The sequence below is a fragment of the Mustela putorius genome, unplaced genomic scaffold (genome assembly GCF_011764305.1).
Source record: "Mustela putorius furo isolate JIRA1106 unplaced genomic scaffold, ASM1176430v1.1 tig00000698_pilon_pilon_pilon, whole genome shotgun sequence".
NCBI lineage: Eukaryota > Metazoa > Chordata > Mammalia > Carnivora > Mustelidae > Mustela > Mustela putorius.
The window spans coordinates 8,494,738-8,509,318 of NW_025421449.1; the positions used below are offsets into that span (position 1 = coordinate 8,494,738).

General features: G+C 51.6%; 1 protein-coding gene across 5 annotated transcripts in view; it reads right to left on the reverse strand.

Annotated features, from left to right (window-relative positions):
* DLG5 (discs large MAGUK scaffold protein 5) overlaps positions 1-14,581 on the reverse strand; it is a 117,014-nt gene that overhangs the window by 45,075 nt on the left and 57,358 nt on the right. For all 5 annotated transcript variants that reach the window (XM_013062908.2, XM_013062907.2, XM_004765320.2 and 2 more), the window contains 3 exons: positions 11,216-11,378; positions 9,292-9,435; positions 8,505-8,688 (listed from right to left, as the gene is read on the reverse strand). In XM_013062908.2, coding sequence (XP_012918362.1) covers positions 8,505-8,688; positions 9,292-9,435; positions 11,216-11,378 — 491 coding nt within the window. The remainder of the gene's footprint in view (positions 1-8,504; positions 8,689-9,291; positions 9,436-11,215; positions 11,379-14,581) is intronic.

Genomic DNA, 14,581 nt, shown 5'->3' on the forward strand with positions numbered 1-14,581 from the left:
CAAGTGCAAAGGCCCTGAGGCAGGAACCACCACACATGTCCTAGGCACAAAGAAGGACAGGGCCCCAGGCAGAGCCCAGTGAACAAGGAGTTGCACGAGTGGGCACACGCAACTTCAAGGCTCAGGGCAAACAAAAACTGTATCCTGAATGAGATGGGAACCATGAGAGGATTTTAAGCAAGACAGTATTCTACTCCAAATCAGACACTGAAGTTCACTCAAGGTGCTGCTCTAAAGAATAAGAAACAAAATGAATGCACTGGTTGCCAGGGTCCTGCTGACTTCTGCTAAGCACCCTAGTGGACCTGAACCCTTGGGTGAGTCACTCCACATATCTGGGTTTCAGTTTCCTTATTCCTCAAATGATAGGAGTCAACCAGAAAAGCCTGTTTAACCGTTCCAAATGCAACAGACCAGGAATCATCTGCTTATTCGGCACAAACCCTGAGTTACCAGATTTCTGCGGCCCCAAGAACCAGGACATGTGACAAATGAACAATCCACATGAAGGGAGGGTTCGCCCTCAGTAAAGAGGATGAACAAGAAAGAGCTAAAAGTCTAAAGCACAGAGACAAGGAAAGCGAGTCTATTCCTCTGAGACCTAAACACTGGCTCCTAGGACTACTGACTGCTGGAAAGGAAGGGTACCCCAGAAATCAGCTCAGTCAGGGTGGGCAGTATTTTTCCCTTTTTCTTCTCTCATTCTCTCTCTCTCTCTTTTTTTTTTTTTTTTTTAGCAAAGCTCTTCCTTCAAAGAAAATCTTACAAGGCAAGGATACTGAAATACAATCCCATTTTAAAAACAGTACATATACATGAAAAACTAATGATGTACTACATGTTGGCTAATCAAATAATAAAAAATTAATTAATTAGTTATTAAGAAAAAAAGCAGTACGTAAGTTCCTCGGGCAATTAAAACAGTCATTGTTTTGTAAAAAAGCTTCACTATGAGGATGCCTGGGCGGCTCAGTGGGTTAAAGCCTCTGCCTTCGGTTCAGGTCATGATCCCAGGGTCCTCGGATCGAGTTCCGCATCGGGCTCCTTGCTCCCGTCAAACTACAGCTCTCCACGCCCCCTCCCCTAGCCCTGGCAACCCCCACTCTGTACCTTCTGTCTCCCTGAATCTGATGACTCCAAGTACCTCAGACAAATGGAATCATACAGTGTTTCTCTTTCTGTGACTTACTTCCTTTAGCATAATGTCCTCAAGGTACCTCCATGTTGCAGTAGAAGGCAGAATTTAATTCCTTTTTTAAGATGAATATTCCAGTGTATGCATGTATGTATGTATGTGTGTGTGTGTGTGTGTATACTGAGTTTTGTTCATCCATTTATTTGTCAAAGGAAATGGGTTGTTTCTATCTCTTGGCTATCATAAAAATCAGATTTTTAAAAATAGTATTACCCATCTCATAGAAAAATCGGGGCTCTTTTAACTTGCACTCCCAATTACCAGAGGGACCAACTCCCCTTATGACTCCTGTTTACTGACTGTATACAGGTTCCCTTCTATGAGCTGCCTGGCTGTATCCTTTGACTTTCCTTCCTCTCTCCTTCCCCACCTGCTCCTTTCTCTCTTCTTTCTTCCTATAGGTCCTATTTTTAAATTCCAGGTACTAATCCTTTCCCAGTTCTATTTATTAAAAACTCTTCTCCCAATATGTGTCTTATGTTATACTAAAGTTTCTCATTTTGATAGAGTAAAATCTATCAATCATTTCTTTATGGTTTGGGTTTGGTTGTTTATTTAGGAAGCTCCTTCCTACCCTGAGATCAGGAAGATACTCTATTATTTTTTTTTTTAAAGTTTCAGCTTTACTTTTCACATTTAAACCTTTAAACTACTTGGAATATCTTTTCTGTACGTTGTGCGATGGGGATATAACATTATTCTTTTCCGTGAATCCCAGAATAAGAACTGAGCCCGAATCCAGGACAAAGTGAGGACAGCTGAATATCTCCAGGTGCAGACAGTGAGCACGGAAGGACACCGAGTACATCACCCATACAAGCTCACAACACACAGAGGCGTCCCACAAGGATTCACCCCCACGTGCACCCAGGACACAAACAGTGAATGGAGAGTTCTCCTGACCTCTCGGTCAATCAGTGTCCCTACCCGTGCTAGAAAAGGTCCAGGTCTGCGGCCTTGAAAAGTCCCATTCCTCCACTTTCTGGCAAGGCTAGGGGCCCTCCCTGAGGCTAAGACAGAGCCAGAAACACATCCTACACTGGATTGTCCCGACCTGTGGACAGTACCTCATACATTCCAATTATAAAATCACTTCAAGAGACCCCTGGAATGGCTCAGTTGGTTGGGCGCCTACCTTTAGCTCAGGTCATGATCTCAGGGTCCTGGGATCCAGCCCCATGGTGGTGCTCTGCTCTCAGCAGGGAGTCTGCTTCTCCCCTTTCCTCTGCTCCTCATACCCCCCACCCCCGCTGTTGCTTGCTCTCTCTCAAATAAATAAATAAAATATTTTTAAAAATAAATAAGTCACTTCAAATGTTTTACACTCTGAACATCCCCTAAGCCAAGTGAGAACCCCACTGGCTCCGAAGGCATGGACTGGTTTCTGCAGAGCAAAGGACCTGCTGCCATTCTGGGGCTTGCCCGCGAGGTGGCAGCCCTGGGTAGGCTGGCCGAATGCTCTCCTCCCGCAGTTGCCACACCTTCTGAACTTCATCAAGAAACAAACTAGTTCTAAACACAGCCTTGACCCGGCACAAAGATGTCATCTTGGGCCTTGCTACTTCATGGGGCCACAACAGAATCTGGAATCTACACTTTTCTTCCTTGGGAAACAGTCCCCCAAATGTCCTCTCTTCCTTGAGAAACAGTCCCACAAATGCACCAGTGGTGAGGAGCTGGGATAGGAGACTGCATGCAGGACAATCCAGGGCAGTGAACTGGCTCCAGGCAGGGTGACGAGTTCTGGGGAGATAGCGTCAATCAGGGGAAACTCCAGAGCAGACCCAGAAATCCCTTCTGATGCTCAACCCAGCTCTGACCTTATGGTGGGATCTGGGATCAGAAGGGACCCCAGGACCATCGGGCTAACAGCCTGTGTTGTTTTCGCCATGGCCCTGCCCAGGTGAACACTCCACAGGACCAGGGCTTGCCTGTTATGAGCTGAAGTCCTCCTTCCTCAACTTTTACCGTCTTGTTCTCATTCCAGCCCTAGTCATACAGAAAGATCCCTTTCCCACAGGACAGCATCCAGACATTCAACGAGGCTTATGGCCCCCGAATACTTCTCAACTTCTCTACAAGCGGGGCTCAGAATATGGACAAATGTGATCAGAGCCTCTGCAGAAGTTTGTTAAAATCATGGCCACAGGTAACTCCAGAGAACTGAAAAGCTATCCCATCTGTTAGTGTAAAATTCTTCCTTTTTATAACCAGATGATCATGGTCTTATTAGATAGTTCAACCTTCTCTCTCTTTCTCTCTCTCTCTCACACACACACACACACACACCACACACACACACACACAAACACACACACACTTTTAGCTTCCCAGCAAGGCTAATGGAATTCTAAGTGAGAGAAAATATCTAATTTGGCACAGAATTCTAAAATGAGACAGGCAGTAAACTTCTCATCTCAGGCAGGCATGTAAGTCTTTAGAGATGACTCCCCCCACCCCTGGCCCAAAGCAAGGGTCTGGTTCCATCCACACAGGAGGATGGAGCAGCTGGGCTGTGCCCCACAAGAAAGCCAACAAGAAAATGGCCCTCATCTTTACACTGGTCAGAGACACTTGCCCCTCTGGGCTTCTGTGAGGCATGCCCTTCAGAAGCTCAGAAACTCCTTTCCTGGGATACCTGAAAAGAGTCAATTTTCACGAATCACCAAAAGCTGAGGTGGGGGTGGGTGACTTCACTGTTGTCTGTAATTTTTTTCTTTTTTAACCAAAGAACAAGTATCGCAGTAGTAAAGAAAAAAGATCCTCCGTGTTGCTCCCCCAACCAAGGCCTGGCAATCTCCGACCAGCTCTCTTGGGCATTTCAGAAGCACCAAGAAGAATCCAGATGGCGCATTCTGACTGAGGGACCTGGAGATGGAGCCCCAGGCGGCCAGCCACCCCTTACACATGCAAACACACGCATGCACACAGGCAAAGTAGGAGAGGGCCCGGGCCCCAAGCCCCAGGCCCGTGCCCCCACCACCCCCGCCAGCCAGGGCCGCCTCATTTCCTCAGAGATAAATCATGCAGAGGGCTGGGAGCCCCACAAATCCTTCAAGCAAACACGCAAGTCAAACAGCACCATTTACCCTGCAAGGGCCTCTTCAAGTGTACAAGGCATGGGAGGAGCCAGGCAACAAAACCGGCCTTGTCCGATGGGGTCAACCTTTGCCCTCGGGCCCTGTGGGGAGGAAACCTGTGGCCACCCCTGTATTCCCTGCTTCCTCTGCTGCTGGCCTCTCCAGGAATGAGCTTTCCACAGCCTGGCATTCAGCCCAAACCTGGTGAAGGTGAAATGGCCTAGGCTGGTGAGAGCAGGTGGTCCTGGCACTCAAGAGATGTCCCCTCACCCCTACCCCCACCCCTGCAGCAGCCAGCCACCTGTCCTGGTGCCATCATAAGGTAGCACCTGCCAAGGGACAATGGTCCAGCTGGACAGAACTGGGGAAACTCACTGACCACTGTAACAAATTAGACCCAAAAGGGTCACAACTATAAGGAAGGATAGGAGAAGGAGACATGGGCTGGAGAGGCCAGGGGTCACCTTCCCATGTCATTCGTGGGGAGAACAGGAAAGGGGGGGAAGCTAGAAAGCACTTTCAGTCTGGATATTTGTTCAAGCTGTGAAAGTCCTCAGGATAGTCAGAGAACAGGAGACAATGAAACTTTACGCCTCATGAGGGCAGACTTTTTTTAATAACAAGGTGATAACTGGGTCCTTTTGCTGAGCTGTAATCCACACACTGTACGATTCACCACCTTGAGCGCCCCAGTCAGCGGAGCTGGTATATTTACAAGGTTGTGAATCCACGAAGTTGTGCAGTAACTATCGCTACATAACCCTAGAATACCGGCATCACCCCAAAAGGAAGCCTGTGCCCATTAGCACCCACCCTCCCTCCTCTCACACTGGCCCTCGGCTACCTGGTGTGTCTAGAGAATCAGATACTGTGTGGTCTTCCGTGACTGGCTTCTTTTGTTTCGCACAAAGTTTTCAAGGTCATCCGTGTCAGAGCGGGTGTCACTGCTTCATGTGATTTTATGCTGAATGTTACTATTCCGCCATACAGCACAGACCACACCTTTGGTACCCACTCAATCGCCAACGAACATCTGGACTGCTTCCCTTTTCTGGCCGCTGTGAGAAATGCCGCTACAAGCATCTACACTACGGGTTTTTGTGTCAACAGCTGTCTGCAGTTCTCTCGGGTACACAGATTGAAATGGAATTGCTGGGCCATATGGGAACCGCACGTATCATGACGGCAGGAGCCGCCACACCGACTGCAGGGGGACCACCCCATTTGACACCCCGCAGCAGGTGGGGACTCTGGGCACCAGCCCACCTCCTCCAGGAACAGAGTCGACCCCAGCCTTGATGCGACCCAAACAAGAGCAGCAATGACAGCAAACACTTCGGCAGGCACACAGCATCACTGCTCTGTGGCTGACATCGTCTAACCTCTGGGACGACTGTCTGAAGCCAGGTCTGCGGCCCTGAAAAGTCCCATTCCTCCACTTTCTTGCAAGGCTAGGGGCCCTCCCTGAGGCTAAGACAGAGCCAGAAACACATCTGAAATGAGAAATCACTCAAAGAAAAGTAAAATCCAAACTAAACCCAAGACAAAAGGCTGAGCCAAATCGAGAAAGGATGGAAAAAGGCCCAGAAATAATTGAGCACAGAAACGGTGGGGTGAAGGTAAAAACCGGAGGTAAAGCCAGCACTCCCGCCCCGGGCACGGAAGGCACACAAACTGTCCGCTGAGACTAACTCTGCCTCTCGCTGCGATCTCCCACTGCTGGAAAAGGGAGTTAACAGAAATAGAAAGGGAGGCAGCTAGAATGAAACCATGGTATTGTGGTGCTGGACTGGAACTGGGAATGTTAGTGCAAACTCACCGTTTTCAATACATACGCTACATACTGAATACCCAGATACGAGGGGGAAGGGGAGACAAGAGACCCGGAAACTCAGATACCCCATTCCAGCTACTGGCACAATGTGGGAGCCGCGACAGATACCCCAGCAGCTATGTGCATACCTGGCATTCGGATCTTGCTTCTAAGCAAGGAATGAAGACTTTCACTACAAGGAATGAGGACTCCTTGGAGAAATGGCTGATTCCCAAGGCAAGAGCAAGAAATGAAACAAGCCTGGGATGACAGCAAGAAAGTGTTCAAAGAGTGAGAAGGGCCTGTCAAAAAGTCAGAGAAACCTCTTGAAGAGGCTCCCGCCGGCCATAGTGAATCACAACCCACTGAATAAAGCAAGAAACCATGAGTCCACAGAGAGTCCGTCAGACAGATGGCCACAGGGAAAGCAAGTAACTCTGCAGTGGAGAAGCCTGGAGACATCACCGGCATCGAGTGACCAAGGGAACGTCACCAGTAACGAGTCCTCACCAACCAAGTCCCAACCTCTTAAGACGCAGCGAGAAGGTGGCAATCTCACTTCTGGGACAGCAAGACACACACACAGAAACAAACCAGGAAGATCAGACAAATCCAGGTGGAGGGACATGTGTGCAAACAGCCGGCCTGTCATCTTCTGAAGCCATCAGGTCAGGTAGGCCGAAGCCTGAGGAACTCTTCCAGATTGAAGGAGACCCAAAAGACCTGACAGCCACACGCCACACCATATTCTGGCCTGGATCCTCTTCCTGCTAAAGACACTGCACATACAACCGGCAAAACTCAAATTGGGGTCTGATGACTAGAGGGCGTCACGTACCAGCGTTACCTTCCTAATGTCGATGCTTGTGCTACTGCCAAATGAGAGAATAGCCTTGTTTATTAGAAGCATGCAGACTGGCAACTTGTTCTGGAAAGATGAGGGGTAAAAATTCTTGGGGCTGTACTTGCAACTCTTCTGTAAGCTTGTGATAGTTTCCCAATTTACAGAAGTTTAATTGTAAATGAAAACAGAACAAGAGAGATAACATCATGCTACGCGATCAGATGAGCACGGATGGTCCCCGAGGCGCTCTGTGACGAGCAAGCCCCGGCAGTCCTGCTTTAACTCGGGGGCCACGGATGATGCCAACGGGGATGGGGAAGCTCTGCTCCTTGCTGGGACTGCGTCCGACTCCAAACACGTGACCATCTCCACGCAGAACGTGGCCCCGGCCCCTGCCGTCAGCTCCAGGCAGCTCCGTCTGCGAGCTACAGGAGAACTGGCCAACAGCACTCTCAGCGAGCTGGTCTTCTCACTGGCTCTCTCCTCATGCTTCTGTCCATGTGAAACAACAGCTGAGCAAAGTGAAGAAACTAACCCGGAACGCAAGCCAGGAGCAAAGAGGCCAGGCCCCAAAAGCTAATGACGATAACTCCTCCATCTCGTATCTGCACAGGGCTTCAACACCTCCAAGTTTCTCTGTAAGCTCACACCATCCATACAAAGGGAGGAGGCGACAGATCCATGTCTCCTTACTCGGTCCAATTCCTATTCCCCACTGAACTGCAAGCACCTCCCCCCCGGCAGCCCTCACAACATTCGCGGTGATACACAGATCTGTGTGATCATCTGACTAGCATTAGTCTCCCCCTCTGGACTGCAGAGTCCAAGAGTGTCTGTTCACAGATATCCCAGGGCCTCACATTAGGCAGACACTCCAAAAATACCTGCTAAATGATCACAAGGCTATGTGAGCGAGTGGACGGATGGACGGTAGGTGGGCTGCTGAACGGGCGGAAGGATGGAGAAAGAGGATGGATGATGGGTGGGTGGATGACGGGCTGGGAGGGTGAGGGATGCAGAGAAGGATGGGGGATGGGTGAGAGGATGGAAGACGGGTGAAAGATGGCCGGGAGGTGGGAGTATGGCTGAGAGGACGGGTGATGGGTAGAAGGACGGATGATGGGTGGAGGACGGAGGATGGGTGGAGGACGGAGGATGGGTGGAGGACGGATGATGGGTGGAGGATGGAGGATGGGTGGAGGACGGATGATGGGTGGAGGATGGAGGATGGGTAGATGATGGGTGGAGGATGGACAGGAGGTACAGGACGGATGATGGGTGGGTGGAAGGATGGAAAGGAAGTGGGAAGACAGATGATGGAAGTAAGGGTAAATGATGGGTGGAAGGATGGCTCTGGGGTAGGAGGGATGATGGTGGAAGGAAGGATGGGAGGATGGATGGGAGGTGGGAAGACAGATGAGAGAGGGAGGATGGATGGAAGTGGGAAGATGGATGGGCGGTGGGAGGATGGATGACAGATGATGGGTGGGAGGGCGGGGGATGAGTAGATGGATGAAGGGGTAGGAGGATGCCCAACCTTGGTCTGCCCCCTGCCACCCTGCCCGGCTCTACCTGCTGCTGTTGGGCCCGGAGGTCACCGATCTCCTTCTGATCCTCCTCGTGGAGCCGCTTCATGTCCTCCCACGATTGCTGCAGCAGGTTACGTTCCCGCAGCAGCTGTCCGTTCTCCCGCCTCAGCATGTCCACATCATCCTTCAGCTGGGTCTGGTCGCTCAGGAGCCGGCTGTGCAGTGTGCTACAACCCCATACACACGGTGAAACGCAGCCAGCCTCCCACCCCTGCCAGCCCCACTTCTCTCGCCCCTCCACATCCCAGTACTCCCAGCACCCACGATGGGAGACCATAGCAACCAGGGCAGCAGCACTCAGAGGCAGGCCAAAGCCTGGTGTCAGCCAAATACCAGAAAGAACCACACTGCCTATAAAAACCTAATACCAAAAAGGGCACATGGATGAAGACCAAGGCAACGAGATGAGCCCTTACCTGGTACAGGCCTGGCCCCTCTAAGTACTGAGGCCGGGGCAAGGTCAGCAGGTGGGCAGGTAAGGCAGGTCAGTACCCTCAGAGCAACCCCAGGAGACCAAAAGGGAACAGGCCCATCTGCCTCTCCTATAGCAGGAGCTGCAGCAAAGCTCTGGACAGCGACCCACGAGCCCAGCCATCTGTCTGGCTTCCGGCCTCATTTTCAATCCCTTTCCTGCCAGTTGTGCTTCTGCGGCTGTCACTAGCTGGTATGAAGAGTTCGCATCTCAGCTTGTACCTTAGAAAAACCGAGACCCAAAGACCCCAACCCGCCTGCTGAAGGCCCACTAAGTGCCATGAGGCAGTCCCACTCACTGATAGAAGTCGGTCTCCTTGGCCACCTCCTCGCACCTCTTCAAGGCGTTGGTGTGCTGCTTCTGCAGGCTCTGCAGGTCCGACATGGCCCGGACGCACTGGATCTTCAGCCGCTCGTAGTCGGGATTCAGCCTGTGGTAGGGCCTGACCCAGACAGCAGCAGTGAACGCAGGCCCTGGGATCACTCCCAGAGACAAGGCATGTCTCTGCCCGGGGAGCCTCCAGCCCAGTGTCCCTGGATACCGGTCTCCTGCACACCCCCCCAACCACCTGGCACGTGGTCAACTCAAGACATCCTGGCCTCCCCAGACTCACAGGAGGAGAACAATGATACATGGCCTTGGTTGCCCGGGCTCCTTGCTCAAGCCTGGAGAAGGTACTGTCTTCTCTAGCAGCTCCCAGGGAGACCACACAACTGGCCTTCACCCACAGTGGGCACCCCAGAAACCTGTGAGGAAGCTTTTCCTCTTTTTAGGAAAGTGTCAATCTTGGGAACTTATCATCAAGGCCCAGACCAATTACATTGGCATCCTTGGGGTGTCACACCTTGGGGGTATGACCCAGACACCAGAACGGGGACTCCACTGTGCAGCTACTATTGAGGACACTGGCCGGGAGCACTGCTTCTCTGTGTTAGAATGTGTTAGAAGTCCAAATCCTCAGGTCAGTTCCAGAACTCCTGAACCAGATGCTTGAGGGGCAGGACAGAGGGAGACCTAACCTGGAACCTGAGCTTTAACAAGCCCTCTGGTAATGCCAGTGCACGCGTCAGGGTGAGAGCCAGCCCTACAGCCGGCGTCAGTAACCCTGCTCTGCGGAAGGCTGGAGAGCAAACACGGCAGGCTCTGCCAGCCATCCAGGCTCTGTCTGGGGAACCCCGTGCTCTGCCTCAATGACACAAAGGCAGGCACTGGACAATATGCACTCCAGCACGCCGTGTCTCTGCAGGCCTTGCCTCTGTGCTGAGGACCGTATCGTCGTCAAAGTAAGCTCAGCTGGCTGGCTTTGCCACCCCGATATCACCCCAGAGGAACTTCCTCAGGACAAGGCACACACATGCCTGATGTTCCTAAAGGCAATCCCCCTCCCCTCAGAATCCCTAGGAGAATCTCCTAGAAGGATGAATCAAACTGTTTCCCTCCTCCTCCATGAAGCCCTCCTGGGTGGGGGAGGTGGGGAAAGACACTCCCTTTGCCTCACCCTATGGACCTGGTACCCACATCTAAATCCCAAAAAAGGAAGTAAAGATTTTCTCCAAAACCACAAAGGAGTGGAATATACCCTCCTAAAACACACACGTGGCGGGAACAATGAACACTGGCACACACAATGATCCATGTAGCAGTAAGAAGAGGGGCGCGTGCAGTCACACAGATGCACAGGCAGATGCTCGAGGGCTCAGCACAGGGACAGCTGCCTCCATGAGGGCAGGACCACAGACAAGCAACAGAAAAGGATACTGAGAAAGTATACTGCTCTGGTGCTGGAAGGCAGAGGCCTTGAGAGGGACAGTGACAAGCCTGAGGCCACGCAACCAGCTCATGAGGAGGCACCAGAGTGGGACCAGGCCCCAGCAGCTGCTGCCAAAGCTACCCACCGAATCGTCACCTGCAGACGACAAGTACATGACAGACACCCACACTTCACAAGCTCTGCGTCATGTGACTCAGGCCTGGACAGGGCTGATCTGCCTTGGGACTGGGCTCCAATCTGGCTTGGAGGAAGCTTAACCTCCCCCGACCCAGGGCTGCAAGGACAGCGTTTCCAAGGGACAGGGGAGTGAGGCAAAGGGACACTCTGGCAGCGCAGCACGGACCCCGGGGAGCTAAGGACGAGTGCCTGGCAGGGAGGGGCTGGCGTGATGACCTCAGGGGAGTAGCCCTGGCCCATCGGGCCTGGGCAGGGGAGCAGGTGCGATCACTACCTCTTATCAAAGGTCGTCCCGTGGGTCGCGAAAGCCAGGCGCTTCCGAAGTTCATTCCTCTCTCGGGTCATCAGCCGCAGCTGAATGGAGAGGTTCTCCACTTTCTCGTTCACCTGACGGTCTGTGAGGAGGGGAGGCGGCGATGGCGCCTTCCCGGTGGTACCTGGAGAAGGGAAAATAAATAATACAGTGACCCGGCATTTAGACAGCACTCTCTAGGTCTGCCAGGCACTGTTCTGAGCCCTGCGTCAGCTGTGCCTAACCCTACCAGGTAGGTCCTTTCAGATGACACCAAGTCTGGAATAAGAGGGGGAACAGAGACCTAAGCCCAGGCTGTGTGCTCCAGCACCCCAGGATCACCCACCCATTCTGCTGGCCCTGACTGGGGACCCCCACTCTCTTCCCAGCATGACTTTGACACCTCCAAGATGGAACCCCTTGGGCCCTGATCTGCGTGTTTTTGCCTGGTCTGGAAACAGCAGCTATCCCCAACCCCTAGGCATGGAGAGGCCAGCCTAAGGCCTGAGCAGAATAGAATGCATGGCTTGAGGAAGAAGGGCCAGGTGGGACCCAGAGGAGCTTCTGGGGCCAAAGGAAGCTGGCCCTGAAGCTGGGGCCCAAGCTCTGTGTTCCCACCCCCACCCCAACCAGGGCTGAATATGCTACACAGCTCCCTTCTCCAACCTCTCCAAATGCCCAGAGGACCTGCCCCAGGCAGCCCAGGGCTGTGGGCTCAGAGAAGGCTCTCCAGCAAAGCCGCCCATGGCTAAGTCAGTGTGACGTGATGCAGGTAAGTCCGGGGGCCTCTGGCTGCCCAGTCCATCTCAGGCCCTCATCACCTGCACCCAGGACTATCAAAGGAAACCCCATGCCTTATGCTATTACTAAGGACCAGCAGCAACAGTGACCACCAGTAGTAGCACCTCTGAAAAGATCCAAATCCTTTTCTAAGAAGGAAGCATCTCACTCAAATGTCCATAAAAACAGACAAAATCCATGGTGCTTTTATCTTTAACTCTGTCCACACATTCACCCAGGATATCCATTAACCCTCAGGGATCTGAGGCAGGGTCACAGGAACTCACAGCAGCCATTGCATTTTATGGATGTGACCTGGGAGGCCAATCACCCCAGGGAACACAGTGTCTGTCTCCCCAGCAGCCCTAGAATGTGTGAAGGGCAAGATGCAGTTCTTCTGAACCTGGGCCATCTTGATCACCAGTCCCCCAGCTGATCCTTTTGGCCGAGTGCTCATGTAAACCAAGCGTCCCCCAGAATAAAAGATGGGCACTCAGTTGTGGCCTAATGTCCTCCAGGAATGCCAGGGAAGATGGGGACGACTTGGACACTTTGGCAGGGGGGGCAAACCAGATCACGGCGTGGGACAGGAGCTCCCACCTCTCAGCTCAGAATTATATTATTGGGAACCCCAACCACCTGATCTGGTACCCCCAAAAGTGCATTTATTACAGACCCACCACCACTGTAGTGGTTGGGAATGCTGGGCTCCAGGCCTGGCCCAGATGGGTCAGAATGCCATCTGAGGTGTGGCCCACGACCAGCACTGCCCACGAGCATCTCCCCTGAACCCTACACAGTTCTACTCCACAACCTATGAAGCCTCCCCTCACCTTTTCGCAAAAGACCCTGATCCTCCCCCCTGCCCCCAGAGGTCTGGAAAGCAGCTCATTACAGCTGTACAGGCTTCCTCCTCTGGCAAATGAAGTCACTTGTATTAGCCTTGACCCAGAGCCAGGTCTACAGTGTCAAATGACCTCAACAGCATAGCCGGCGCTTGGACAGATGAGGCTTCCTCTGGACATATGTCCAGTACCCCTTCTGCTGATGCCTGTGAGTCACGCTCTAACCAACTTCAGGGGGCAACGATCCATGTGTGACAAAAAAAACCCAAGAGAGTGGGATGAAAAGACAAAAGAACATGGGTATTTCCATGTTCACGGTCATATGCCAACTCACACAGTAGCAGCCTACAGAGATGTCCCAGGCATTAACATCCCAAACCCAGGTGGGCACTCACATTGTCATCCCTGTCTACAGCTGAGAAAACGTAGGCCCTGCAAGATCAGGGAACTGACTCAAACTTGCACAGAAAGAGCCAGCAATGCCCAGGGATGGGACCCCAGGCACCTAGGTCCAGAGCACACGCTCTCTGCCTCAGTGCCCCACTGCCCCCTGAACAACAGCCACGACTAGTACTTACTTCCTGCCTGGCATTTTCTAAATGCATCCCAAACCCTTAAGGAAGCTACTGTTGTTAGTCCCATTTACAAATCACAAAACAAAAACTTATCAAGATCAAATGAACTATCCAGGTCATAGAGCCAGTAAATGACAGCACTGAGTTTTGGACCTCCCCCTACCTACCTGACACCAGAGCCCAAGGTCTTCACCTAAAGGTTCACAAACTTTTTGATCTTAGGACTGCTTTACATACAATCTTAAAAATGACTGAGGACTCCTAAGGGCTTTTGTTTACATGAGTTATAACTCTCTAATGAGAGCTACCAGATTAAAAATTAAAAATAAGAATTTTAAAAATCTATTAATTTTAAAATAACCGAAAATCCATTCCATGTTGTCATAAAATTTTTTCCTATGAAAAATTAACTACCCTTTCCATTACAAAACAAAAAATGTAGCAAGAAGAGGGACATTGGAACACCTGAGGGGCTCAGTCAATTAAGCATCCGACTACTGATCTCAGCTCAGGTCTTGATGTTGGGGTCGTGAGTTCAAGCCTCATCCTGGGCTCCACACTGGGTGTAGAGCCTACTTAAAAAAAAAAAGAATGGCATCACTTTGCAACTTTCTAATGCTATTGGTGTCTGGCCTCATAGAGATAGCTGGAGTCTCTCGGCCGTGCAGTACCGCATGCAGGACGGATGCACCTGTAGAAAAGTCTGCTTGACAGCAAAGTCTGCTGAGGATGAGAGTCAAAAAGGCAAGTGGTATCTTGTATCATTAAGAAAACAGTTTTGACCTGACAGGCCTCATGAAAGGACCTCAGGGACACCACGCCATGCTTTGAGAACAGGTGCTCTGTGCCATAATCAAGTCCAAGAAGTATCACAGAAACATCAACTCGAGAGTTTCAGAGATGAAAAGCACATCAGGCTCAGCAACTTGCCTCCAGGGAGATAGGATTTTCACCCCACTGGGGGAAGAAGGCAAAAGAAAGATGCAGCCCTTCCTTGGCTTTTGAGGAAGCTGGAGAGAGAAGCAGCAGGACAGAGATCAGGGTCATCAGGTCTGTCACCACACACAGCCACTGTCTCCTGCACAGGTGAGGACCTGAGGGGAGCTGACCATTCAGACAATGCAGCGCACCGACACTGCCCCACAAAA